The sequence below is a fragment of the Musa acuminata genome, chromosome BXJ2-6 (genome assembly GCF_036884655.1).
Source record: "Musa acuminata AAA Group cultivar baxijiao chromosome BXJ2-6, Cavendish_Baxijiao_AAA, whole genome shotgun sequence".
Lineage (NCBI taxonomy): Eukaryota > Viridiplantae > Streptophyta > Magnoliopsida > Zingiberales > Musaceae > Musa > Musa acuminata.
Window position 1 is genome coordinate 38996344 of NC_088343.1, and position 25179 is coordinate 39021522.

General features: G+C 40.1%; 1 protein-coding gene across 2 annotated transcripts in view; it reads right to left on the reverse strand.

The window, feature by feature from the left end:
- LOC135615519 (importin beta-like SAD2) overlaps positions 1-25179 on the reverse strand; it is a 42122-nt gene that overhangs the window by 13734 nt on the left and 3209 nt on the right. The window contains exons 3-14 of one of the 2 annotated variants that reach the window (XM_065114141.1): positions 25042-25129; positions 23845-24000; positions 21078-21240; positions 20806-20990; positions 20554-20727; positions 19640-19785; positions 19396-19519; positions 19110-19290; positions 1261-1420; positions 1130-1171; positions 937-1055; positions 647-845 (exon numbers count right to left, since the gene is read on the reverse strand). In XM_065114141.1, coding sequence (XP_064970213.1) covers positions 647-845; positions 937-1055; positions 1130-1171; positions 1261-1420; positions 19110-19290; positions 19396-19519; positions 19640-19785; positions 20554-20727; positions 20806-20990; positions 21078-21240; positions 23845-24000; positions 25042-25129 — 1737 coding nt within the window. The remainder of the gene's footprint in view (positions 1-646; positions 846-936; positions 1056-1129; positions 1172-1260; positions 1421-19109; positions 19291-19395; positions 19520-19639; positions 19786-20553; positions 20728-20805; positions 20991-21077; positions 21241-23844; positions 24001-25041; positions 25130-25179) is intronic. The other variant, XM_065114142.1, reaches the window with a different exon arrangement.

Consider the following 25179-nt stretch of genomic DNA (forward strand, 5'->3'; position numbering starts at 1 on the left):
ATTTATCAAAAAAAAAAAGAAGACATTCTTTTCAAGGATCTAGAAAATTTTACAACAATGTGCTCAACTTGCAATGTAAATGGCATGTTACATAGCGAAATAAACAGTGTTATCAAAGCAACAGACCACTTGATATTTTTATAAAATATTTACAGCAATGTGTACGTTAACATAATTCTTCTCTACTTGTAATATATCATAGGTAAGCAAGGACCAACAATTTTATAGGAGATACAATCTAACAATATAAAAAATATATCAAAAGCAAATTGACTAGTTCACAAATTGGAAATGTCAAAAGCAAAGGCCCACCACTTTTTGATTTTTTTCCTTTTTTATCGCTGAAATGGATTTGGGGCCCACCACTTTTCATTTTTTTTCCCATTTTAATATGAATGCCCGAAACAGAGGTGGTCCTGTATCGGTCCACACCCGAAACGGTACATACTACCTATACCATACTATTTCGAGCAGTACAACCATCATTGTTACACACTATGGAACATGCCATGGAAACTATAGATGTTAGATATATATCAAAACACATTAAACAAAAAAATACTATAAATGTATATGTTTGTCAGATATGCAGATAGATAAATCACATTAACTAAATGCCTTTGATCAAGATATCATAAATAGTTACCTTGACCATCAATAGTCAGCATTCTCTGCATTATAGGAAGTAAAACAGGCTCAATTTGAACAAAAAGATTAGGAAGACTGCAAATGGATTCAAGGATTATGTTGATGCCACGCAAACAACTCACAGCAACTAAAGCACCTGAATTATCAGCCTCGTCATTTCTTTCAGAGATATTGAAGCATTTCCAAAATGCAGCAGCCTATGCACACATGTTTTAACATTTACTATAAGAAGAAATCATGATAGAATATCTGCAAAAACATAAACATATCATAATGCAAATATTACACCAGATTCTGGCACAAGCTGAAAGCATATGGAGCCATTTCTTCAGCAAACTTGCCCACGATGCTCTCAACAGTTATGACAAGGTCCTCATTCTCAACTTCATTCATAATTCTAAAAATATCTACATATAAGAAATTAAAGATCTTAGTGAGAAAAAAAGTATAGCAGATATAAAAAAAATCAACCTTTTCATACCATGAAGTAATTGAGGAAGAATTGGCCGGATTTCATTTAGATCTATATCAATAACATAATTAAAAGTTACTTCAGGTGATAATAAGAAAGACAAAAAAAAAAGGTAAATAATAACGTTAAAATAAGCATGCCTTTGCAAGCTTCAACAAATGCATGCAAAGCAAGAACTGAATCAACACGCACGGGAAGCTCTGGATCCCGCATTCCAGAAACAACACAGTGAAAGGCTCTCCGAAAATTGATCTGGTTAGAAAAGTTGATATCTGCATATTGCCCCACAACCCATGCTGCCTAATATTCCACCAAACAGTTCCATATATGTGAAAGTTTTCAAATAAACATGTAGAAAATAATCACAATTTAATTCAGAAAAAAAGCCAACTACCTTAATCATAAGAAAAATTACAATATGAAAATAGTAATATGTAAGGAGAAGCTAAGCATGAAAAAAAGTTTAGGTAATAGTCAAAAATTAAAATTTTATACGGTACCGATGTACCAAGCTTTGCTTAGTATGGTACGGTATGGGAGTACCGAGTGGTATACTAAAGCATACCGAGCGATATGTTTAAATATATATATATATATATATATATAATATATATATATATATATATATAATATATTTTTATATTAAAAATATTTTAAAAAAAATAATATAAAAAATCTAAAAAGGAGGCATACGTTGCCTCAACGACGTCACCTCCTCTTCTCCTCGTCACCTCAAATGAGGAGAAAAACACGGTCTCCTTCATCTCCTCATCTACGGCGTTCGACGAAGAAGGCGGTGAAGATGTCGAAGGTCGAAGACATCTCCGGCCTTTGGCGAAGAACGCGACGAAGAAGAAGCCGTAGAATCGCAAACGAGGCGATGAAGGAGACCTCCTCTTCCGCTGCTCTAGCCGTCGCCTAGCGATTACCTCCTAGATTGGGATCATCGAGGGAGGGCTGTCACGGACAAACTTCTAAACAGGATGTTTGATGTAATACTTATGTATGTCCGTCTCTTTTGGTATGTTCATGCTTTGTACAGCATGTAAAGGGACGGCCAAAGGCTTAATAGTCCCATTTTAGTTAGGTTGGTGGCCGCTTTAGGCTTGTAAATAAAGGTTATGTCATGTGGACATGTGTGAGAGATTTTCGGTCTGTAATGGACCATTTTACCCTTTGTTGTGCAACTGTTCAGAGCTTGTAAAGTCTGTTTGTAATTTGCATTGTCTATGAAGTGTTTTCGGAGATGTTTGCTTGTGGATCCCGAGTGAGGCGTTCTCTCTAACCCGTTCTCTCTTTTGTTGGTCCTAAGGGACAATGGGAGGCTTCGGGGAGGCTGACCTTTGCGGACGGACACACAAGGGTGCCGCACAACTTAGGCAAAACCAGCTAAGTCCGTGACAGATGGTATCAGAGCGGGACAAACACTCATAGAAACACTTAGCATGCAAACGTAGGGGACCTAGCGGGGCTGCGTTGAGGGCAGTCAGCACACGCATGACCGTTTGGGGGAAAACGGGCATGGAGATGTAGGGAAAAGGAGTCGCTCGGAGGAGCGGGCATCTGACATTGGCATTCAGAGGAATGGCCAACCCTTCGCGCAAGAGGCACCACGAGAACAGGCAAGCTTGGAAGAATACGGAACGCACAAAGATTGGGATGGCTAAGTTTGAGCTACGACTCAACGTTGACAACGATACTTGATGGTGCTCAAGGCAAGCGAGGTGCTTGGTAAAGGATGAGACCATGCAAGGTGGAATGAGTTGCTCAACGACCGAAAGAGTTATGCAAAGCTCACAGAGGTGAGGGGAATTGCTAGCTCGAAGAATTTGGTACTTATGCATGGGCTTGTATGCGGACAATAGAATGTTCGTGGCCATCCCAAGGCGACCGAAACTCGACGTCATGGAACATTGAAACTTTCTCTTCGGCATGTGAAGGATACGTCCGTAGGAGGCTGAAGTGTGCAACGAGTTCAGCATGTTGCTAGGCCTTGAGTGGTGCAGCGGGAGCTGTATTGACGTGGAGTCGCAATCTAGCAAGTGCGTTTACAGGAGGCAGAACAATGCACAGTTTGTTCAGCAGATCAGAGTAGTCCAAGGGGATGGTGGTCTCCGAAACGAAGAGAGATGTTGCTCCAACGGGACAGTTATCCAGGAGGGATAAGTCCCGGCTCTCCAGAGGGAGAATCATATGGGACGGACCTTACATGTTGAGGAGGAGCACATCAACAAACAACAACTCCACGAAGCTCAATGGACTGAGCAAGCGGCGAGGAGTTGTCGCATGATCTCGCTCGAGAGAATGTATTGGTGGATGCATTGCGAGATCAAGTGGAGGAGCGACCCAAAGCAACACAAATGAAGGCACACTTGGAGTTGATATAGAGATCGAACTCAAGGGAGGGCTGACCCGTTGAATGGTAGGTGCGACGGCCACCATCAACTCAATGCAAAAACGAGGAGTGGAGCAACTTGGGTGTAACTTAGCAAAGTACCCAAGCCGCATGAAGGGAGCCAGCATAGAAGATGGAACATGGAGCGGAGGCATAGTGCTTTCCTTGGACAGAGGTCAAGGACATGAACTCTTGCAGAGGCAAGAGCAGGATCATGTTGTTCCATGGGTCATTCATTCTGACGGAGCGAACTCATCTTTCATGGTGCCAAAGACAAAGGGAGCTTCTGGACACATGCACCTTATCTCGGAGGAGCATTTAATGGAGGAACTAAGGAGACTCAATTTGCTGAGGTGAAGTTGGGTTCAGAAGGCCTTAGCACGGGGCAAGAGGACGCAAAGGCGGGTACTCTTGAAGAATATGCCACAGTGTTGCCATTCAAGTTGCCATGAAGGAAGCGGTGCGCAGTGAAGATTGTGCTGGTAGGGGCAGAGGACCAGGATCCAGACAATGGTGCACTAATTGCAGCGAAGTCGGGGGACTTCGGGAGCTACTAGGCGACGGACTGTCCTAGAGCGATGCTTCATCTAGGTGTGACCCAAGAGTGGGTGGATGAAGGTTGATTACCAAAGGAGCAAACAAAATCGAAGGTGGAAAAGACCCTGCGATATGTTGGCAGAGGCCACACATGAAGGGTTCACAATTCGAGTTCATCCCACAAGGATCAGAATGCAATAGAGATGTCACCAGGAGGCGACATGGTGCAGCAGATCGTGGTGGAACAGTTCGTGGCAATACGACACACACGACATAGTCCCGTGAGGGACTAGATCATATGGAGGTATGATCGGGCGCTACTGGAAGCTCCACTTCGATGAACAACACGACGACAAGAAGGGCTATGGATTCAAAGAGTGAAGGCCATGGTACCGCAGAGGCGGGTCTTCCGTACGTGCATCGAATTTTGCATCGGATAAAAACCTTGGTCATCAGCATATGGGGGCTGGGTTCCACCAAGGGAAAAGTTCGAATGTAAGTACCAGTGAGTCCTATGGGAGGGACTTGATCATACAGAGGTATGATCGAAGCAGCTGGAGTGTTGGACTGCTCCAGAGCTCATATTCGCTTAAGGGAGCCCGGCATGTCAGAGGACAAGGTCGAGTAAGCGAACGTTGCTACCAAGGAAGCTAAGGAGAACAGAATCGGTGCAAACCCTATAATGCGATGGTAGAGGTCATGCATGGGAGTTGCAGTCTGTCTTTCCATCGACCAAAGGGAGCTGCTTGGAGAACACAGAGGTGTTGAAGCAAGGGGTCGGAAGGGGCGAGGAAGCGACGATAAGTCCAGAGGGACTTAGCTACCCAAAATCAAGCATCAGTTAGAATGGAGGTGGACTCAGAGGAGTGCCACGAAGACATATCTACTGATCGTGAAGAAAATGGATGCAGATGCAAGGCGACGGATAGTAGGGCCATGGGCATGGCAGCGCCATGGTACCGTAGAGGCGGGACTTCCGTGAAAGTCATTGATCCCTTGCTCTCATGGAGGGAGAGCGCTTGGTCGTGAAAGGGGCCGAGGAGGTAGAGCATGCAGAGGCAATCTCCAAGTACCGAGACAAGGCTGAAGGGCAAAGGCCGAGGAACTTCGTAAGACCGGTGTCAATGAGCTTCTCATCAAGATAGCCGAAAGTGAAGGACTTCGGGTCATGCAAGAATTACTCTAACGTAAGGAGTGCAAACACTTCAAGTGCTTCAGAAGTGTGCAGGCGAAGGCTAGTAACCTTTGCCTTCTCAACCCTTAAGAGAATGGGCGAAACCGAGTAACCCAATTCTCTTATCTATCCAGTAGAGGAGCTCTGCACAAGTTCAAAGACCCTTCGAAGATAATGGAAGACAATAGTTGTCATAACCCGGGCCTGATGGGCTAACTGACCTATCAACTTCGTTTGGTCTAAACCATTGACCAAAATGTTTAAGCTGAAGTTGATAGTAGTACACTCATCAGACCCTTATAAGTCAATCTTAATTCTGCCCACTTTCGATGTGGGACTAATCAGGGGTGTTACAATCACCCCCACTCAAAGGCTTGACGTCCTCGTCAAGCCCCAACATAACCCAGATCAAACCCTAGCATAGTGCATGTGAGGCGTAGCCCAGTGGTGGCTCCACGCCGTGACGAGTCCTCTGACTCCGTCTACGGGTAGCCCTTTCCTACTCGAGCCCCCTCACCATGCCCAAATGCTAGGTCGGATCTGATACCAAATGTCATGACCCGGGCCTGATGGGCTAACTGGCCTATCAACTTCGTTTGGTCTAAACCACTGACCAAAATGCTTAAGCTGAAGTTGATAGTAGTACACTCATCAGACCCTTATAAGTCAATCTTAATTCTGCCCACTTTCGATGTGGGACTAATCAGGGGTGTTACAACTGGTGTAGTAGTCATTGCAGTCTTCAAAGAGTTAAAAGCCAGAGTTGCCTCTTCTATCCATCTAAATGCATCTTTCTTCATAAGTGATGTCAAGGGGGCGCTGATCTTGCCATAATTGATCATGACATTTGGTATCAGAGCCGACCTAGCATTTGGGCATAGTGAGGAGGCTCGAGTAGGAAAGGGCTACCCGTAGACGAAGTCAGAGGACTCGTCACGGCGTGGAGCCACCACTGGGCAACGCCTCACATGCACTATGCTAGGGTTTGATCTGGGTTATGTTGGGGCTTGACGAGGACGTCAAGCCTTTGAGTGGGGGTGATTGTAACACCCCTGATTAGTCCCACATCGAAAGTGGGCAGAATTTAGATTGACTTATAAGGGTCTGATGAGTGTACTACTATCAACTTCAGCTTAAGCATTTTGGTCAGTGGTTTAGACCAAACGAAGTTGATAGGCCAGTTAGCCCATCAGGCCCGGGTCATGACATTTGGTATCAGAGCCGACCTAGCATTTGGGCATGGTGAGGGGGCTCGAGTAGGAAAGGGCTACCCGTAGACGGAGTCAGAGGACTCGTCACGGCGTGGAGCCACCACTGGGCTACGCCTCACATGCACTATGCTAGGGTTTGATCTGGGTTATGTTGGGGCTTGACGAGGACGTCAAGCCTTTGAGTGGGGGTGATTGTAACACCCCTGATTAGTCCCACATCGAAAGTGGGCAGAATTAAGATTGACTTATAAGGGTCTGATGAGTGTACTACTATCAATTTCAGCTTAAGCATTTTGGTCAGTGGTTTAGACCAAACGAAGTTGATAGGCCAGTTAGCCCATCAGGCCCGGGTCATGACAATAGTTGTCAAATCCTCACCAACGGTGATCAGTGCTACTAAGAGCAGATTGTCCGCTTCATTTCCTAATGAAATGTCAATCGAAAGCGGAAGTGATGCGAACCTACTTGGATGTGACAACTAAGTGAAAGAAGAGTCAATGAGCAAATTTTGTGGAGGAAGGACCCAAAACTTCAAAAGTTTGCGAGACGATGCTCGTTAAAGCTCCAACAAGCATCCACCCAATTCAAGCAGCATGAGGCATTTGAGAGACTAGCGCAGTAAGGATGATCTTTTCCTTCATCTAGAGGATCCGCAGGAACTAACAGGGATCAACACAACTCAGCCAACCCCACAGTGCTACTAAGAGCAGATTGTCCGCTTCATTTCCTAATGAAATGTCAATCGAAAGCGGAAGTGATGCGAACCTACTTGGATGTGACAACTAAGTGAAAGAAGAGTCAATGAGCAAATTTTGTGGAGGAAGGACCCAAAACTTCAAAAGTTTGCGAGACGATGCTCGTTAAAGCTCCAACAAGCATCCACCCAATTCAAGCAGCATGAGGCATTTGAGAGACTAGCGCAGTAAGGATGATCTTTTCCTTCATCTAGAGGATCCGCAGGAACTAACAGGGATCAACACAACTCAGCCAACCCCACACTAGAGTCAGAATCATTGGCGAGTTGAAGCAGCATGGCGGATTAAAGGGGTTCGACTACTCAAAAACAGCAGCGGAGAGTAGTTGGGAGCCAAGAGGCGTATTGCAGATGGAGTAGAAGATTGAAGACTCAGCAAAGGCGAGGAGTTGCAGTGTCGACAAAGGCTTCGACGAGGACGTCGAAGGAATAAGTGGGGGAGAATGTCACGGACAAACTTCTAAACAGGATGTTTGATGTAATACTTATGTATGTCCGTGTCTTTTGGTATGTTCATTCTTTGTACAACATGTAGAGGGACGGCCGAAGGCTTAATAGCCCCATTTTAGTTAGGTTGGTGGCCACTTTAGGCTTGTAAATAAAGGTTGTGTCATGTGGACACGTGTGAAAGATTTTCGGTCTGTAGTGGATCATTTTACCCTTTGTTGTGCAACTGTTCAGAGCTTGTAAAGTCTGTTTGTAATTTGCATTGTCTTTGAAGTGTTTTCGGAGATGTTTGCTTGTGGATCCCGAGTGAGGCGTTCTCTCTAACCCGTTCTCTCTTTTGTTGGTCCTAAGGGACAATGGGAGGCTTCGGGGAGGCTGACCTTTACGGACGGACACGCAAGGGTGCCGCACGACTTAGGCAAAACCAGCTAAGTCCGTGACAGGGCGGCACTGGATCGGAACGCGTCAAGGTTCTTTCGATTCTCCCTCTTCTTCGAATGCTCTCTCTTTCTTCTTCCTTCTCCCTCGACGCTTCTTCTTCCCTCGTTGCAGCAAGGTTGATATCGGGCGATCACGGTCGAAATCGATCGTTGCCGACTTCTTTCGAGCGGTAATAGTCAAAATTTTGACTGCTACCACCCGATATAAGCCTGTATCATCCAATATGAGGCTATATCAAGCGTTCTGCTTGGTAGCGAGTGGTCCACGTACCAGTCTGCTGGCGGACTGGTACGTACGGGCGGTATTATTCGAAATTTAGAACCTTTGTAATAGTAATATTATGGTTCAACTGAGGAAGATGCCACTAATACAATAAGTGTTGGAATTAACAATGAAAGGAATGCTTAATCAAATCAAATTCCAAGTTGACTCCACTCAACATAATTCCAAGTTCCGTTGTGGTTAACTTGGGGTGTATAGAGCTTGGCTAAAGGATCAAATCTACTTAGTAAATCATGCTACAATAAAAACAAATAACTTGATTGAGTCTGAGGTAATCACTATTTGTCTTTTAGCTAAGCTCTAACTTATATTAAAGTTGCAATAACATGAATAAGGGTAAAGAAATCCAAGGAACATCGTCTTTTGCCGACTGGCCATATCAGTAGTTGGTCGGATGGGTATGTACTAGTTGATATTGACATATCAGTGGATATATTGACGCATACACATGTTCTGAGAAAAAGGCCAAAAATGGCTCAAAATTAAAAGAATCCTATTTGGGGGTTTTTATCCTATTTTCTTGATATATAAATTATATTTAAATAATAATAAAGTTTATATAAGCTATAAATGAATACAAATTCTAGGTTATAAAGATGAAAAATTGAATGAGAGTGAGTTTGAGTGAGAATGAGAGCATGAGTCGGTGAAAGAGAGTGGGAGGAGGATTTAAAGGAACAAAACAGGACCCAATGATCAATCTGACAATTTGACCATTGGGACCTTTTTTCACCCTAGAGAGAACTTGTATGGTCAAAATCAGATTGTCAAAATGGTCAAGTTTTGACTTTATTGGGTAATAGAAGAGGCATACCATTCGATACACTCCCTAATAGTGTATAGTCCAAAATGGGCTTGTACACATACCAGTCAACTGGCAGACTGGTACATACCTGCATAGCCATCAGTTTTCCCTGCCAGCCACCTAATTTATCAACAGATACAGTAAACTCGAACATGTACCCCACTTTTATAGTGAGAAAAAGGCATATCTATTTTCCCATAACCCTGCATATGTCCTCACTCCTAAGTTAATCTTCATCTCCAGCTTCATTAGGATCTAATAACTCTTTTCACCATTTTGGAAAATTTTTCCCTAAATGCTATTTTACATTTTCTAGGGTCTGGTTCTCTTTCCACAATAGCATTGTGGTCAGTTTAATAGGTCTAGGAAAACATTAGAAAAGAAAAGGTTGCATGTGTGCATTTTCTTCTGAATCATAAACTGTTAAATCACATTAAATGCTTTGATTTCATTGGATGTACATGGCTTAGCCTAAAGCAGCAATGCAAGTAAAAAAACATAACCCGCTCTTTCCTAGCTGACTGGCTGTTTTTTGTTTGTTTATCCATATGGATAGTTAAAACCATGGTCTGCAGTATCGGTCCGTACCGCCCGGTATGGGCGGTACGTACCGGTCCGACAGGCTTCCGGTACGCGGACCATCTGTTACCGTTCCGACATTGTAGCAACACTGTAGCAACAATGTAGAGGTACACCTGGGTGTACCGCTCGGTATACCGTACCGAGCCCAGGTCGAAACTCCGGTACGGTACGATATTGCGGACCTTGGTTAAAACAATGAACACCGACATACTTCTTGAATCTAAAAATGGATTACCATGCTAAATTTACTCAGATTGTTAGCAGATCACAATATGCAACATCATTGTTGTGCCACAACATGTTCTGCGGGTCATTTTGCATGCTTTATAACAAGGTTCGTTGTACCGTACCGTACCGGTGTTTCGACCCGGGCTCGGTATGGTACGGTACTGATGTACCGGGCAGTACATCAGGGTGTACCGAACAATTTTAAATTTTTTTCATACTGTAGCAGTGCTATAGTATACTACTGTAGCACTATAGCAGTGTTACAGTATAGTACTGTAACAGCTCGCTAAGATTCGTCATACCTCTATGGTGCTAGAGTATCAAAGCCGATTTAAACCAAGGTTCATAATTTTGTACTGTATCGGAGTATCGAGCTCAGCTCGGTACAATATACCGAGTGGTATATTCTGATGTATCACTCGATATATATATGTATATACATGTATATATATATATACATGTATATATATACATGTATGTATATATATGTATGTATATGTATGTATATATATGTATATATATGTATATATATGTATATATAAGTAAAAAAAGGCAACGTCGCCTCGACGACGCTCGGTTTCTTCTCCCCGCGATGTCACCGAGGCTTCTTCTCCCCGTGCAGTTGAGGAGAAGTCGCCGACGACGTCGAGGAGGTGATATCTCATTTGCGGCGTCCGACGACGGATCGGGATCGTTGAGGGAGAGCGGCGTCGAATCTCCAGATTCTCCCTTTTCTTCTCCCTCTTTTTCTCCCTCTTCTTTCTTCTCCCTCGGCCAATACCACCCGGTAGCGGGCGACGACAATTGAAATCGATCATCACCAATCGATTTAGGTTGGTAATAGGGTGGAAACAACCCCAATCGATGGTACCGCCCGGCAGCGAGCGGTCCACGTACCGGTCTGCTAGCGGGCCGGTACGTACCACCAGATACATACGGTGTTATTCGAAATTAAAATCCTTGATTTGAACAACTATCAAATCAAGCCAAAGACCGGTCCGAACGATAATTGATGGGTACATTCATCGAAGGACGTAATCCAGATATCTGGTGTGAAGTTACGGCTTGTTAACCTTGCACTAGCGATTTCATTTGCACGATTGCATGAGGAAAAAATCAACATAGAGAATTGTCGATACAGAAGTGTTAATAAACTAGTGATTAGCAAGCCGACCATCCTATTTATTCCAGTCTAAAACCCTAACACCCAAAGACTAACCCGAGAAGAACCCAAAGAAAGATCCACGAAGGGTTTGTGCTAGCATTGTGATGAAAAGTGGAGTAAGGAGCACCGATGCAAACAAGGGAAGCTTTTGATAATTGAATCAATCGAGGAGGAACTGGAAGCTAACGCAGTGGACTCTGATCATGAAGGTATGGATACCGATGAAGATATTGAACCTATCACTCATACTGTGCATGCATTGGTCGATTAATCTAACTTACAAACTATGAAAGTTGAAGGAACTTTGAAACATCAGCTTGTTACTGTTTTGATTGATACCGGTAGCATTAACAATTTTATGGACAACAAGGTTGTTGCTCGATTGTCCTATCACATTGAATGCTGTGATAAATTCAAAGTAAAGGTCGTTGATAGTCGGATTCTAACTTGTGATAGCAAATGTTCGAAGATAAAACTGATTTTGCAGGGCCAAGAATTGCTTGTGGATTCCTTCTTACTAGCTTTAGAAGACTACAAATTTATGCTTGGAATTGAATGGTTATCAACCCTAGGAGAAGTCTCCTGAAATTTTTCTAAACTAATCATAAAGTTCTTTATTAATGGGAAGCAGGTGATCCTAAAGGGAAGGCGTTGTGGTAAGGCCACAACTGTCACTAGCCATCAAATAGAGAGGGTTCTTCGGAAGACACACCACGGATTTTAGTACAACTACAAAGCGTTGAAAAGGGAGCAACAATACATAAACAAAACGAAGATGTCTAATCTTTGCTCAGAGAATTTGCAGAATTATAGGGACTCCCACCTCTACAATCTCATGATCACCGAATTCCAATACTACCTAGGAGAGCACCAACCAACGTTCGGCCCTACCGATATTCACATTTTCAAAAGACGGAGATAGAGAAGATTGTGAAAGAGATGCTTGAAACGAGGGTCATAAGAGCTAGCATTAGCCTATATTCCTCTCCAGTCCTATTAGTGAGAAAAAAGGATGGCTCGTGGCGTATGTGTGTGGACTACCGAGCACTCAACAACATTACAGTGAAAGACATATCTTATTCCAGTGGTAGATGAGCTCTTGGATGAATTGGGAGGAACCTAAGCTTTTGCTAAACTGGACTTACGGTCGGGCTATCACCAAATCCGAGTACATGAAGAGGATATTCAGAAAATCACATTCAAAACACATAATGGTCACTATGAATTTCTGGTAATGCCTTTGGGTTAACCAATGCACCATCTACTTTTCAGAACTTAATGAATAATATATTTCAGGCTCATCTCCGTAAGTTTATTCTGGTTTTCTTTGATGATATTTTGATATATAGCCCTTCCTTAGAAAGTCATTTATTACATTTATAGGTTATTTTTACTATTCTCCATGAACATTGTCTTTTTGTCAAGAAATCAAATTGCAGCTTTGTGCAACCGGAGGTCAAGTATCTCGGCCATGTTATCTCTCAAAAGGGCATTGCAGTTGATCCTTAAAAAATCCAGGTGATGAAAGACTGGCCGATTTCGAGATCAATTAAAGCTCTAAGAGGATTCTTGGGGCTCACGAGTTATTACCAAAAGTTTGTGAAAAATTATGGCAAGATCAGCGCCCCCTTGACATCACTTATGAAGAAAGATGCATTTAGATGGATAGAAGAGGCAACTCAGGCTTTTAACTCTTTGAAGACTGCAATGACTACTACACCAGTGCTTGCTCTACCCAATTTTAATAAATTATTTGTGATTGAGTCTGATGCTTCTAGAGCAGGTATTGGAGCTGTATTGATGCAGGAAGGCCACCCCATTGCTTATACTAGTAAGGAACTTTCCTCTTCTCATCTGAGTTTATCTGTTTATGACAAAGAGATGTTAGCCATTGTTCATGCCAAGGTCCGCCATACCGTACCGTACCGGAGTTTCGACCCGGGCTCGGTACGGTACGGTACCGGTGTACCGGGCGATACACCAGGGCGTACCGAGCGGTACACCCTGGTGTACCGATACTGTAGTAGTGCTACAGTGTAGTACTGTAGCACTGTAGCGGTACAAGGCGGTCCGCGTACCGAGTACTTGGCGGACCGGTACGTACCGCCCGGTACGGCCGGTACGCTTCGGTACGGCAGACACTGGTTCATGCAGTCACTAAGTGGAGACCCTACTTAATTGGCCGACGATTTCAAATACGTACTATCACAAAAATTTAAAATACTTCCTTGAGCAAAAGGTTTCTTCTTTAGAACAGTAGAAATGGGTCACCAAGCTACTGAGATTTGATTATGAGATTATTTATAAGAAGGGGAGCGAAAATTTAGTTGCTGATAGCCAGATACACTCTTACGCCTTTCAGAACAAGCTGAACTAATGGCCATTTCCACTCCTACTTGTGAGACTTTGGAAATTATCAGGAAAGAGTGGTCAAACAATCCTGAGATCCAGAATATTATTAAAAGGCTAGAAGAAGACCCGATTTTTTTTTTTTAATTATAGTTGGGATTCGATAGACTTGCACTATAAAGGCTGATTTGTTGTAGCACCACATTCTTCTTGCCAAGTCATACGTTTGATGGAGTTCTATTCATCGCCAATTGCTGGTCATTTCGGATTTCTTCATACATACAAACGTATTCGGCAACTTTACTATTGGAAGGCTATGAAAAAAATCATCAAGAAATTTGTTGCTGAATATAATGTTTGCCAACGCCACAAAAGTGAGACAGTAGCTACCCCAGGTTTGCTTCAGCCTCTCCCTACTCCTGATGTTGCTTGGAAAACTACCATCTTTGTAATTGTGGATCGGCTTACGAAGTATGCTCATTTCTATGCTATACGACATCCTTACACTGCTGCAAGTGTTGCCCGCATTTTTGTCGAGAACATAGTTAAATTGCATGGAGTTCCCCATTCTATTGTTAGTGACAAAGATAGTTTTTACTAGCACCTTTTGGATAGAGCTTTTTCGTTTGTAGGGTACCCAGTTGAATATGAGTTCAACGTATCCCCTGTAAACAGATGGGCAAACCGAAATGGTAAACAGATGCCTAGAAAATTATCTCGGATGCTTTACCAGTGATAAACCGAAGGAATGGACTAAATGGCTTCCTTGGGTAGAATGGTGGTATAATACTTCTTATCACTCTTCTATTAAAATGACTCCTTTTGAAGCGGTTTATGGTCGAACCCCTCCCACAATTACAAAATACATGCCCGGCTCTTCCAAAGTTGATTAAGCGGACAAGGAATTACTTGACAGAGACAAGATTATTCAACTCCTAAAAGATAACCTTACAACCTCACAAACAAGAATGAAGCAGCAAGTTGATAAATACCGAAGTAAATGAGAATTTACAGTGGATGATTGGGTTTTCCTTCGTCTTCAGCCCTACAAGCAAATCTCTATAAAGGTTCGATCTTCTATGTAGCTGTCTCGATTTTTTGGGCCTTTTAAAGTATTGGAACGCATTGATCCAGTTGCTTATTGTTTGGACTTGCCTTCTAAGATACACCCAGTTTTTATGTTTCCTATCTCAAGAAGAAGCTAGGTGAAGATGAGGTGGTGCAACACCATTTGCCAAACATCTCTTCTGCTGGTGAGGTTCAAATTCAACCACAAGCCATACTTGATCGATGGGTTTTGATACGCCACAAGTATCCTGTGATTGAAGTGATGGTGCAATGGGCCAACTTACCAATTAAAGATGTCACTTGGGAGTCCTACAAGGCACTAAAGGAGAAGTTCCCGGAATTTGATGCTGCTCAGTCTTGAGGACAAGGCTGATTAAAAGGGAGGAGAAATGTTAGGGTCCCTTGAAATTTTTTGTGTCTTAAACAGTGATTTAAAAAGCACTAGGCGCCAAAAGGCGCCAAGGTCCAAAAACGCCCGAGGCGCTAGGCGCTCGCCCAAGCGCTCACCCGAGCAAAACGAGGCGCTAAAATATAAAAATATATAATATAATTAATATAATTATTTAAATAAAAAATATGCTATTAAATTAAGAAAATCGAATACAAAATCACAATGTCATATTAATAAAAAATCTCAAAAATTAAAATAATAAAATTTTACATTAAATCTATTGAGTTGCTCTGTACACTTGCCATTTATTTTGAAACCTAACAATAATTTTAAATAAATAAAAATTAATAATATTAAAATCAAATTAATATATTATTAATCTAATAAATAAAAATACTATTATTAGTATACAGTTAATTGTTAATATACTGTTAACAGTATAGTGAGAAGAGTGTGAGAAGACCGAGGCTGCTAAGGCAACGACAGCGAGAGCGGCGAGCGATAGCGTGAGCGGGAGCTACGAGCGGTAGCGGGTGTGGAAGTGGGAGCGGGAGCTGCGAGCGACAAGCGGCAACAACAACGATAAGCAACGATTGTGGCAGTGGCGAGTAGCAACAGTGGCAATGGCAGCAGAGAGCAACGACAACGGAGAAGAAATCTCGACAGCAAAATCGTGAGTGTTAAGGTTGGGGAAGTCGGAGAAATCGTGAGAGGGAGCCTATCGGTGATTTAGTTGGTTCGATTGAACCAACTAAAGCACCGGAGACCGAACCAGACGTAAAACACTGGTTCGGTCGCCTGGTTTAACCCGGGCGCTCGCCCGAAGCGCCCGGCGCCTGGGCTCGGGCGAGCGCCTAGGCGGCGCCTCGTTGAAGCGAGGCGCTCGGGCCTCGCCTCGCCTTGCCCGAGCGCCTAGGCGAGCGCCCGAGCGCCTATTGAAATCACTGGTCTTAAACTGATGTAAAAATAAGTTCTTTTTGAGTTTCCAAGTCTTAGTAGGAGTCGGATGAATTCTAGTCTTAGTAGGAGTCGACTAGGGGTCTTATTCAGGATTTGCTATTTTTTTGAGTCCTAGTCCCAGTGGGCTAAGGAGTAGAACTCTATAAATATAGGTGTAATATCTTTGGCTAGTTTCTCTCTCAGATAATGAATTCATATTTTAGCCTTTGGCTAACAAGGAGGCCAATCCCCTCGAAGTGATCAAGAAGGCCGATCCCCTCGAAGCGATCCTATCTCTCTCTCCCCCCCTTTTTCCAAGATGAAGCCCTAGGGGTCTTATCAGCCCAGCTGACATTTGAGCTTATTAGAGTAAGATTTCAGAATTGGACATAATTATAGGTTGCTGATTGATACGTGACTGACAACTTGAATTACAATATATTACATCAAGAACTCAAATTTAGAATTACAGTATCAGTGCTTTCTCCTCGTTGAAAAGGGTTAAAAGTTAAAACTAATACAGATCACATTAAGTAAATCTAAACATCCAGGTCCTAGTTATAGGGTACTTCAAGAGTTCAAGTAAACGCATCATAAAGCTCCTTCCATCTAGCACTATTGCTTAACTTTATGTGCAATGCAAAGCTAATAGGACTTTTTTTAATAAATACATATAACATCTTCTCCGATGTTTTTATTATTCTTTCCACCTTTTTCAACTTGATCATCATGATAACTTAAAGTCATCACAACTCAGTGGTCCCTAATTACCTAGGAGAAAGTTAGATCAATACAAAACACACAACCATGTAAAGCTAAAAGAATTTACCTGGCATACTAAGGAATTACGTAGTTTAGAATTAGTGAATTACTACTGGTTTAAGGTAAAGGAATATTAAAGTTAGGCCACAATTGAGCCAATACTCGAAGGATTGACTTAATTTAGTTTATATGAACCTTAGAAATGCTTTCCTATCATCAGTTGGCTTTCATCATATTCATCATTCTTGGTGTAATTTTTGGATCTGTACAGTGTCTTAACTCTCTAGCAGTATACAGCAAACAAGACTCAAGTTTGGAAAAAATGCCTTCTGTAAAAAATTTACTGAGGCTTGAACTACCCCATATTAAAAAAATTTTTGACCCCTGAGTTCACTTTATCATAGGGTCCCAATTAGAACAACTCTTAGAGCCTATTAAAAGGAAAAAAGAGGCAGGTTGCAAAGGGGAGTTAAAAATAAAACTGCACATAATTGCAGATCATTTCATTAGCTTACATCTTGCTGACCTTCCTCTCATCATATCTATTGGCTTTCTGTTTCTTTTCTTTTCTGTTCCATACTATTCTGAAAGTCTTTCAGACATTACAAAATCAAGATTACCCAAGTAAAATCCATTAGATTGATTCAATAAGTACCAAATTATGGTGTATCATGCACCTTTCAGGCAATAAGGTCTACTCAAGATTATGATGTCAAAGCAATCTGAGTGATAGCAACTTAATCATGAAACATGATATGGGTAACAACATTTACACAACCTTTAAAGTAACATTGGCAAGAACTAGAGTGACAATTTAGGGTGTCTTCTATCAAGGTTCACCGTACCATACCGTACCGGCATTTCGACCCGAGTTTGGTACGGTATGGTACCGGTGTACCGGGCGGTACATCAGGGCATACCGAGCAATACACCCTGGTGTACCGAATAATTTTATACTTTTTTCATACTGTAAGTTAGGGCAGTACCGAGCAATACACCCGGGCGGTCCGCGTACCGGTAACCTATCGGACCGGTATGGGCGGTACACTTCGGTATGGCAGACCTTGTCTTCTATATTTATGTACATGTACATGTAGATGTATATATATACATGCATGCATATGTATGTATGTATGCATGCATATGTATATGTATATATATATATATATATATATATATATATATATATATATATATATATATATATATATATATATATATATATATATATATATATATCTCGGTAAGTTGACCATACCTAGCAATAAGCCTGGCATGGAACCTGATGGAGCAAAAACTAGTGGCTCCTGTACCAATTCACAATCAAACCAATAAATACCAATACATAATTTCTGACATGATTAGTCTTTTTAACCTGGATCTGATGTCTTAAATTAAATTTCTTGAGACTTGCTAACTCAAGCAACATGTGCTTTATACCAGAGGAGAAAATTTTTGGTACCTTTTTCATTTACTAGGAAAGCTGATATTTTAAATTAAATTTCTTTTCTGTTTGTTACTTGTCACCCTGTGGAGATGTTTCAGTAATCCTTGATTCATCAAATCAGTAAGATGCTACTCTTCTCACCCAAAAAAAATAAAGAATACAGATCCACTGTCTTTAATTTTATCAGACACTACAGGGCAGAAATCAGGCCAATAATCTGAAAGCAAGCTGGAAGATATCAACTCAGGCTTAAGGTTATTACCAAAAGGTTTATCCAATAAGTTGTTCTATCATTCTGTTCAATAATGCTATACTGCATAACCCCCTATAGAAACACCCTTAGCAAAATTTGCCTGAAATAAAGCTTTTAAATACAGCAGTCATATGCAATGAACATTATGATTATGAACAAATATCTAAGATAAGCCTTGAGCTAATATGAAAATTGATCATTCTATCCACCTGATAGTTATACACAAGCAAGTATTTTCAAAAGGAAGCTAATATTTCAAGAGCTATGTCTTTAAAAAAAATTATGCCTCAATACACATTTAGTATGGTAAATCTGAATATGTGATAGATAAAATCAGAAATATCGGGTAAAAGATAAACAGATCAACTCTAGGAGGTTGTCAGAAGAATAATTTTAAGTTTAAACCAGGAACCATCCCCTGGGAGTCAATTTCTTGACAACCTATCACCCATATGTATAGAAGTTCAAGAGCTTGATAACAGTTTCCGCCTTTCAAGTACTTGAAAGTTGCAAAAATAATTTTAAAAAAAGTTAGTTGTTTTCTGATCTTGAAATATCCAGTCCCCCAATCATTTGCATGTCATGAGAATGAAAGCAGCAAACAAACAAAGCCCCTGATAAATTTGATCTGTATAACGAGTTAAACTTTAATTCTTTGGGAGGAAAGTAGTAGTGCTTGGATGTTCAAAAACAAAAGACAAGAACATAATGCAACATTAAGCGCAAATAATAAGTTGATAGGAAAACAAGTGTAGTAACCTTTGCTCGAAGGTGACCTGCGGGACTTGCAAACTCTGGAAAAACATGTTGAACTAACATGAGCTCTATCTCTGACTTATAAGGCTCAGATTGCTTAAGTTTATTACATAATGCTCCTATAGCCAAAAGAGCACCATCTTTCTGACCATATTGTTTATATTCAATAGGTGCCTCATTATATCTGGTACAAGTAATCATATATAACATGTTAAAAGTTATCTTCCTTCAAGAAGGTCCATGGAGAGAACATGTATAACAGAATTTAAAGGGTGAAGTATTGAGATACCTCCTAAATATCTCCGCAATAAAACGAATAAACTTTTGTAGGTTTGTTTTCTCATCCTCGCTCACTAATTCGATCAAAAAATTCACGGCTGCTATTCGAGGACTGTATAGATCTTCAATATAATCTGGAAAGAAAAAAATTCATGATAGTTCATACGAGTCTATATTAAATCCAGAATACTATTCAGAGACTAAATCTCGTAGAATGCCGTATTCACTGAAGAACAAGAGAGTCTAAAGCTCACCATAGCCCTTCCTGACAAACTCATGTGGATCTTCAATCCATAACTTTTGATCATTCTCATTGAAACACATTAGAGGAAAGATTAACTCAAAAAGAACAATGTCAAGCTGTCGTTGCAGCAAGTGATAAGTATTGTACTCTGAAATACTGCAGAGCATTAATAAAATTTAGCTAGTTTGTATTATTTAAGTAAACCATTTTGAACCACAAAACTAAGATGACAATCACACACTTGAAAAAGCAATAGACAAACAAAAGAAATCAATGTGGATCCAAAATCTGACAGTAAAACCAACTTCAAATGCAGTGCAAAGTATGTACTGTAACTTTGTAAGTGAAATAACTAAAGTTCTGGTATCAAAGGGAAACATGATCCCCCTCACTAACAAAAATACACAACCACGAAGCACAAAATGAAGGGTTACACAAATAGCAATCTGCAGCAAATGCGGCATATAGGCAACCACAGAGAAACAGCAGCACTGATTTACATGATTTACATAGTTATCTTGAAGACACAGCACTGAAGACAAAAAGATAACACATACAGTTACCGAGTCATTCCATTTATGTAAGTAAAGATAAAAAATGTGCATGTCCCTTTTTCATTGTAATAAAAAATTCTACAAGTCACCTATTTGATAAATCAAGCTATCTTTTCAATGAGCAGTAGGACATTCAAAATGAGCAAGGACAATTCTTGATATCTGAATACAGTTGTGGACCTAATCACCTAAATATATATAGTTGTGGACCTTAGTTCAAGGGGGCACAAACAGTTTAATCTAGGAATTTCACTCAATAGATGACATGGCATCAAAAAGATTATAATGGAGAATATAAGATAGCCAGTTCAACCAGGTAATCATCTGGAATTAACAAAACAAGCAACCAGGAGATCGAAGCAAGACATACCTGAAGTAAAGAAATTGAAATATAAGGTTTATAACTCTATCAGGCAGATAACTGCCTGTACGAATACCATTAAGCAAATGCAGGTAGCGTCCCAAAATTTTGACAGCATAACTCTTTTGAAACCATTGAGCAGACATTTTTCTCTCTGACTTCTGAAGCTTCAGTTCCCCAAACCTTTTAGCAATTATTCAGAATTCAATAAGAAAATGATACAATATTCATGCTTCAAAATTCAACAATCAAATATCTCACTTAGTAGACAAACGATTTAAGATGTGAATTGTCCACTTCTTGACTTTCCACCAATCCCAAGATTGCCTGAGATGAGGATCAGATGGTTGACCTTCCAAAGGAACAGGTCTTTCCAATAAATTCAAAAATAAGGCCATCCATGGACTAAACAATTTGGGGTTAAGTAGCTGGTGTGGGATGTCTAACTGAAAAGGCATTTCAAGTAAACAATAAAACAAAACACAAATACTAACAGAACTAAGAAAGAAACTAAATTTACTTCATGAACTTACATTTATGGATGACCAGAATATTTTGCATATAAACTTGATAAGAACAGCCACTTCAATTGAGGGGTTAACAATCCGAACAAGTTTGTTGAATATGTTCAAAAGAAGAGGAAATGTTTCCTCAACAATGAGATAAAAAGGTGTTTGCTCATTGTTAGACTTGAACCTTGAAACAAAAAAGAAACCAATAAAATCAGTCAATTTATGTGCAATCTAAACAAGTGAAACAACATCTGTGATAAATTAGCATTCTTTGGCAGTAAACCATTCCAATTGAATCATCCACAATAATATAATAATAATTTTTCGGAAACATGATAGAATTTGTTGAAAGCTCCAAAAACATCATGCCCTTAAACTTTCATTTAGGATTCACAAAATTGTACAAACAGCAGCAAGGATCAAGCAAAGCAAAATAGTCCCACAGAATGCAGTCAGGCACAGAGAGTGGAGTTTAATTAATATATATCTTCATGATTTAACATTAGCCAAAATGTGTCACCTTTTGTCATAACAGTGGCATCTTCAATTTCAGCAAAACAAACCATGTTGCTCTTTGAGATATTACTGAAACACCAGATAACAGAACATGATCATAAATTCACATCTGTTGTTGATCTGTTCTTGTTAGTTTGACAAGTCCCATAGTCCCACATCGGGAAAATCAGGCTTGTTATCTCCTATTGGAACTATAAATAAGGGTCTGGGCTTTAAAGTCAGAAGCACCACAAGTGGTACCACAAGAAAAACCTAAGTGTTTGCTTTGGGTTTAAGTCCACACTCAATTAAATAGTTTGGGCTTATACTTTGGGTTTTTTCTTGTTCAGTATTTTCGGGTGTTTTATGGCCTAGGAACATCTTCCTAAGGCATTTGTAATTGTCCCTTTTATAGTAGTGATTTGCTCCTCTTTCGTCCATGAATGTAGGTCAAAGTCAATTGACCGAACCACGTAAATCTGGTGTTCTTGTCGCTTTTATTCTTTTCGCTTTATTGTCTTTGTTGGGTTGCCAAAATTATCCTTTGGTAAATTTCCTGGGGCTAGCTCTAACAGTTCTAACTGCAGAAAAAAGACAACTGGGAAAGCAGATAGAAGACTAAAAGAATAACAAAGAAGGATAGATAAACAACAGGCCAGGTGCCCACCTACACATGAAAGTAGCTTTCTTTCGTTGAGAAATTTTCTTAAATGCTCCAGAACAAAGCAAGCCACAACACCTTCTCTGAAGTGTTACTGACACCTAGTCTGAATAGGCGATTGATCTATATATGTGATCTGTCATAAATATGACATCTCTAGTGAGAATTTACTATTTCTAGTACAATCCACTCATTCATCAATTCTAATCCAGGAAGATGACAAACATCTTTAACCTCTAGGAAATAAACATGCAGTAAATCACTAATTTGTTCTCTATTCAAATCTTGGACTATCTGACATCAGCTATCTACCAGATACTATAGTCCATGGATTAAAATCTTGGTCAGGTACTAATACTGATCGATGATCAGACTGGTACAACACTGATATTGGACAATATACAAGTGTCTATACAAATTAATACCAGTAGGACCAATAAAGGGAGAGAGCGAAGAGGCAAAAGAGGACAAGAGGTACCATCAGATGGAGGGGTGCACAACATGAGCATGCATAGAGGAGGAGCGATGATGGTACAAGAAAGAAGCCAGCAACATGGTAAGGCAGAGAAATTGAGCAGCAAAAGAAGAGGAAAAGGAAGAAGAAGAAGAAGAAGAAGAAGACTGTGTAAAACTAGACTGTGTCGACAGGTGGTACAAATATCAGGCTTAAAGCCCAGTCAATGTTAATGAGCTTATCAGGTGGTAAGCCTGGTTTTGGACTTGAATGAGCAAGCAATATTGTCTAATTCATGTATTGGTCGACAATCAAACCAGTAAAACTAGACTGTGTCGGCAGGCACAGTCAAGGTTTATATTCATTGTTCCATACCAAAGTTGATGATATAGCCTCAAATGGTCACTCATATGAGGATTCAGACACCTTTACTTATTTATGATATTTGGGTGGAACCAATTAGATCAATTGAAAGCGTGAAGATTAAACAACAAATATTGCATATCACTTTACTGCCTCATACATTTATATTCTCATAATATAGGAATTCATTAGGTTCAGCAATAAACATAAGAAACAATATAACATATAACCGGTTGAAGTTAGCTTATCCAGACAGATGTAGGTTGATCAGCAAGATTTTAAGCAGAAAGTAGTACAACTGGGCATGGTTTGCAATAGCTCGGCATGAGCAGTATGAACCAGTCTGATAAAGGATTGGTACAGACGGTATATCGGTACACCTTAATGCACCATGTGTCAATATGCTCCCTATAGCTCGGTACGGTTTAGCTAATCGGTATACTGGTACGATACGATATTCAGAACCTTATAACTGGGTGTAGGTAATTATTTTCCTTTCACCATAACTTATTATTTTCCTTCACCTTTCTCTACTTCGCTCCTAGCCCTTTTTATTTAGAGGTGACATCTGACACTGTGATGGAATGTCAAACTATGCCAACAGCATGTAACATGGAAACTGTCAGCCACATGTGGTGCTTTAATGAAACAGCAATCCTTGAAGTTCAGTACTCAAGACCCTCCCCAAAGTCAGGACTCAATTTGACCAAACATTGACAAATATTAAAATTATAATCCACAAAGTTTGATTTTACATTTTTTACATTGAACTACTAAATGAGAAGTACCATTTGTTGGTCGGCAATTGTACTTACTCATATTTCCCAGACAAAACCTTCAGTACATATAAAGCTGCAAAAACTTGCTGATCTTGCAATTGTAAGTTGCATTTTATCCAGTGGAGAAGACTTGGCCAGTGTTCTGGGTAATCATCTTGGACCATAATTTTTATAGATTCTCCAAGTTGTGCTCTATGAAGCAAACAAATATGTTAAAACAAACTTCATACATTACTTATAAATTAGAAATGTTTTACATACTAAGATTCAGTGGAAAAAAGTCTTAAGAAATATTATCAACAAAAGGCACAGAAGATGGAGATGAAGATGTTGAAAGCATCAATATGACAATATGCTTGTTTATTCCAAGAATGAATGTATAGCAAAGTGGTCTAGTTGAGACTAATATGGTCCACATTTGTAGATAATTTAGGACTCATAAATTGAAAAATAATACTTGAAAATTAATGATGCAAGCCTGCAAGGCAACCCATGCTTGGGCCTTTTTATAACCTAGTTAATGCAGAGACCTTTTCTTTATTGAGGTACTGTAGATGAATGAAACAAATCTCTGTCGAAGATCTAGAAAGAAGCAAAACAGACCAGAGAGGGACGTGAAATTTTAAAAATTATTAGAAATAGAATAAAATTACAAGCATTCCTACAATAGAAATGGAAAGATTCGATGAGAGGCTAAAAGGTCAAAAAAATACATATATTAAGAAAAATAAAAGACATGGCAACTAAAACATTGATGATGATGTCAATAAACGCAATGGACTGTCTGAGGGATATAAAAACATTTATCCAGAACAGAAACATGAGATGAGTACTACACTTATGCATGAAATATATGAAGAAAGTACATTCGATATAAAATAAAAGAAAAAACTTGAATGTTTGCAAGATGGAATATTGTATACATACCCCTTTAGTATCATCAAATCATATCCACCCTACCAAGTTGAAATTTTCATATAACCCTTGAACAATTAGAAAATAATGATGTGCTTGCTCAAGGGTGTCAGTAAAATATTTTGGAATATAAAGTTCGACAATTGACCTTAAAAGCTACAATGAAATATTTAACTTTGCAAGAGAAATAATAAGCCCATAATTTATGGAGGGGTAAATACGAAATTGCCCTTTGAAAAAGTTTTAAATTTCCCATAGAAGAAGTTAGCAAGAGTTTCTCAAGCTCCAAAAGCACAAAAGAATCAACAAATGATATACCTCAACAATGAAGGAACTTGAGCAATAAATTCAATGATATTATCACGGACCATTCTCTTATCACTCTCCGGTAATTTCCAGGGCTCCCCTGGAAACATCAACAAAATTGTAATTCAGCACAAAGTCAGTTCTAAAAAT